Here is a 4,201-nt window from a genome sequence, read left to right as displayed (position 1 = left end):
AAGACAGTCCGGTGCAACAAATGCACCCACAAAGTTTTTTTACAGAATAAAGCGAGGAGTTATGTCAATGTCAACGACTATTTTGGTTAAAAAACCGTACTATATTAGGCATTCTTTAGTAGTTACAACGAGTTTGATATATATATATATATATATATATATATATATATATATATGAATCGAGCAGTTTTAGTGTAAGAGTGTGATTCTTATAATATTAGTATCACACTCAGTTTTCTGGTCTATTATGGAAGACCAAAATGATGGATTGCTATCATACTTTGAGCCTTTCTCTTCAACTCACAGCGTTCTGAGTTCAAACTATCTCTCTCCACTTAAACTAGATAAAGTACAAAAATCACTTAAACTATATTAAGAGAAGAAAGAAAAGTATGAACACGGAACACATTGGATTAAAAAGAAAGACTCTATTTACTATAGCAACCACCACTTGCAAGTAATATAGTATTGCTGACCTGGTTTAGGTAACAAAAATTACTTGGACTACACTTTAATTTGTACGGATTGTGTGTCAAAGTCACTAACAAAGATAGGGTGTAATATTGTCACATCCCAGCTTGGGCTCTCACCACAACTCGAGTCCGACTCCGCTCTCACGGTTTTATTTTTGGGAACTCACATGAGAACTACACGAGTGCGCGGTGAACGGGTTTGGACCCATTTCACGCGTGATACAGAGCACTTTTAGGTTTTGATTTATTCACGTTTTATACACTATCACACTTTATGGTTTCGTCACCTTCCAGGTGTTGGTCAGCACTGCTCGATTAGGGGTCCTAGTGGACATTCCGGGTCGGGGTGTGTCAAATATTTCCTCTAAAAAAAAAAAAAAAAAAAACATAGGGTGTAATATTATTGTGAGAAATTCATATTAAATTTACTAAATTACCCTCCAAAGACGCACGTGAGTAGAGGAGTGGAGGAGAATTTGCTTTACAGCTAAACCTTGGTGCGACGAAGACCATAATTTTCACCAAAAAATTGATAAACAATTTGGTCATGTGAAATGAAAAGGATAGGGGATAAATTTTTTTTTTTTTATATCTCCGTGCCTAATATCAAGAATGAATATGATTTTTCTCGTTGAGTCGACTATAGTATATTTATATTAAATTTACTACCGATGCGGTTAAATTTAAAATCTTCTATTAAAATAGAGACAAATGCTTGCAGAATTAAATGTAAATTTTAATCATAACACGAAAATTGATAATCGCACGTCTTTTTTTCTTACACATTTTTCTTTGTTTAGATCATCATAGTGAATATTTCCACATAGATAAATGTTTTGATTGGAAAAAAACAGAAATTGTCTCTATATCATCTTTTTATATACTTTTTATAAGTATATATATTTTTTTAATTATAAAAATTGAGTATGTAAACTAAAATTTTAGGGGGTTAATAAGAATGTGTATGAAAAAACTAATATTTTTGAGCAGTAAAAAGGAAATAAAAGAATAGAAAAAAAGAGAAAAATTGGGCGGGGAGTCATTAAAGAAAAGTGGCGGGTTTTACGGTGCAAAAAGGACGAAGAAGCAAAAAGCTAACGACGCGACACGTGGCGATGAGAATGACCGTTGGATGAGCATGCGAATTTAACAGTGATTTGATCTAATTCTTCTACCGTTTTGAGACGAGATTATGACATCCATAACCAACCAAGAAAGAGAGGAGGGAGGGAGGGAGAGAGAGAGAGAGAGGTTTTTTGTTATACAGTCACACACACACACACACACACAGAGACAGAGAAAGAAACAAGAGGCACTGCTCAGAGCTAAAAAGCTCATCACCTGCAAACAAATCAGAGAGAGAGAGGAGAGAGAGGCTTGAGCTTGTGTGAGCTGCTTGCAGAGTGCAGAGGAGAGAGAGGGTATGGCGGCGGTTGCAGAGAGAGAGGTAAGTTCTGCGGGATTCATAAATGCTTGGAAATTACAGACGAACAGCGCAGCACAGTGAGGAGGAGGGATTAAAAGCGCGATTAACGCTGCCAAACTGAGTTCTAGCTATCTCTGTCTCTCTCTGCAGATTTTCATTTTTCACCACAATCTCTTCAAATATTTTCATAAAAATTAAAACTTTAAGGTGAATAGTAAATACCCATTAGAGAATTGGGTCGGAGTTTGAGCTTGATATGGATTTTCGGTCACAATTTGGGTCTGGGTTAAGGAAGCAGCAGCAATGGCTGGTTTTTTCTCATTAGGCAGAGGCGGCAGCGACGACCAGGATAATAGCAACAACCCACCGCCGCCTGATCACCACAACCACCATCAAATTGCTCCGGAGACGTTGTTCTGGTACAAGAATGAGGACGTGGCAAATCAGCCGTACAAGGGCTTCGAGCTGTGGCAGCAACAGGAGCAGCTCCTCCAGCTCCAAACCCAGCCGCCCCCACGGCTTTACCAGCCTCATCCCCACCACCATCAAGATCTCTACGCTTCTTCGGCTGCTCTAGGGGTGGGTCCCAGCAGCAGGGGATCGGATGACACTTCATCGTCGAGGTCGGCCACAGCGGGGTTTACGATGATGAGGTCGTCGTCAGGAGGAAGAGGAGGAAGCGGAGGAGGCGCCAGCTGTCAGGACTGCGGGAACCAAGCGAAGAAAGACTGCATACACATGAGGTGCAGGACTTGCTGCAAGAACCGAGGGTTACACTGTCCGACCCACGTCAAGAGCACATGGGTTCCGGCGTCGAAACGCCGTGAGCGGCAGCAGCAGCTCGCCGCCTTGCAGCACCAACACCACCAACACCAAGGTCATATACAACAACACCACGACCAACAACAGCAGCAGCTTCAAGTGATTCGAGGAGAAAGTTCGAAAAGACTCAGAGAAAATCCGAGCTCGAATCCCTCTCTTCGTATTCTCACAAACACAAACACTTCAGGTATACTATTTATATACACGCATGTACATACACATTTTATGAGGTCTTTTGATAGTTTGAGAGAGAAGGAAAAAAAAAAAAAAAAAAAAGAGGGTTTGAGTGAACGAAGAGAGAATGGAAGAAGGGGAGAAAAAAGGGGAAGGGTTTTTGGAAGGTAGCGTGCGCAAAACCAAACAAATAGAAGAGAATATCGATTGCGTGTGAGGAGAAATCGATCCCTCAATAGTAAAAAACTCATTCTAACAAAAACCCCATCAGAAATCACCAGCTTTCTTTCTTTTCATCTTTTCCTTTTCCAAAAAAATACTGTTCTGCAGTAGTCCTGACGACTATTACATTGACAGGAAGAAAGAAACAAAGAAAGAAATACACTGTTTCTCTCTCGCTCTCTCTCTCTCTCTCTAAAAATTCCGTGTTCATGTTTGTGCGTTTTGCTTGCTTTTGTGTGCCCTTCTTTTTTTATTTGTGTTAAAAGAAAGAAAATCTAAAGAAGATTAAGCAATTTTTTAATTTAATTTTCCTACTCTGGGTCTTTCCTTCTCATGAAAAACTGTATAGTTTTATGTATTGCGGCTTGGGATTTACACATGTCTGTGTGTTGTAGGCTTGGATGTGGTGAATTTCCCGCCGGAAGTGAGTTCGCCGGCTGTATTTCGCTGCGTGAAAGTGAGCGCAATGGACAACGAGGATCAGTACGCGTACCAGACGGCTGTGAACATCGCAGGCCATTTGTTTAAAGGAATTCTCTACGACCAAGGACCCGAATCCCCTAACTACAACATGAACATGGCAGCTGACACCTCGTCTGGTGGTGGAGTTAATTTCCAACCGCTCAATCTCATCGCGGGAGCCGCCACCACCGTTAACACAGCGTCCATTGATGGTGGTGGCGGCCACGAGGGAGTGGAAGTGGCGGGTTCGACGACAGTTATAGATCCTTCTTCTCTATACCCAGCTCCAATTAACACATACATGGGTACGCAATTCTTCCTACCACCAAGATCTTGATGGAACAAAAGTTTACACTTCCCACATTCTTCATCTTCTTCTGACTACCTACCTACTACGAGCAACTGTTCCGTACGTAGTAAGTGTGTACTCTCAAATCTTTTGAAAATATCTTTGTAGCAAAAATTGATACCCCCATTTGGACTAGCTTGGCCAGGAAGCTAGAAAGAGAGTAGAAAGAAAATATTGATGCGCGACGAGGAACGTATTTGTTTTGTTGACAGTTTCTAATGCTTGTTAATTAGTTAATTTGAATGTCATCATCTGTTATGATTGGTGTTATCA

At 40.7% G+C, this 4,201-nt stretch overlaps 1 protein-coding gene across 1 annotated transcript; it reads left to right on the top strand.

The window, feature by feature from the left end:
- Positions 1–1,742: 1,742 nt before the first annotated feature.
- Positions 1,743–4,201, top strand: LOC125473041 (protein SHORT INTERNODES-like). The gene is made up of 2 exons (XM_048575274.1): positions 1,743–2,908; positions 3,513–4,201. The coding sequence occupies exons 1-2, from the start codon at positions 2,203–2,205 to the stop codon at positions 3,914–3,916; spliced, it is 1,110 nt and encodes a 369-aa protein (XP_048431231.1). The 5' UTR covers positions 1,743–2,202; the 3' UTR covers positions 3,917–4,201.

Source organism: the organism of the source record quoted next, unplaced genomic scaffold (assembly GCF_019419815.1).
Source record: "Pyrus x bretschneideri cultivar Hongxiangsu unplaced genomic scaffold, Pyrus_bretschneideri_v1 Contig8, whole genome shotgun sequence".
Classification (NCBI taxonomy): domain Eukaryota; kingdom Viridiplantae; phylum Streptophyta; class Magnoliopsida; order Rosales; family Rosaceae; genus Pyrus; species Pyrus x bretschneideri.
This window is presented reverse-complemented; position numbering and strand designations above follow the sequence as displayed.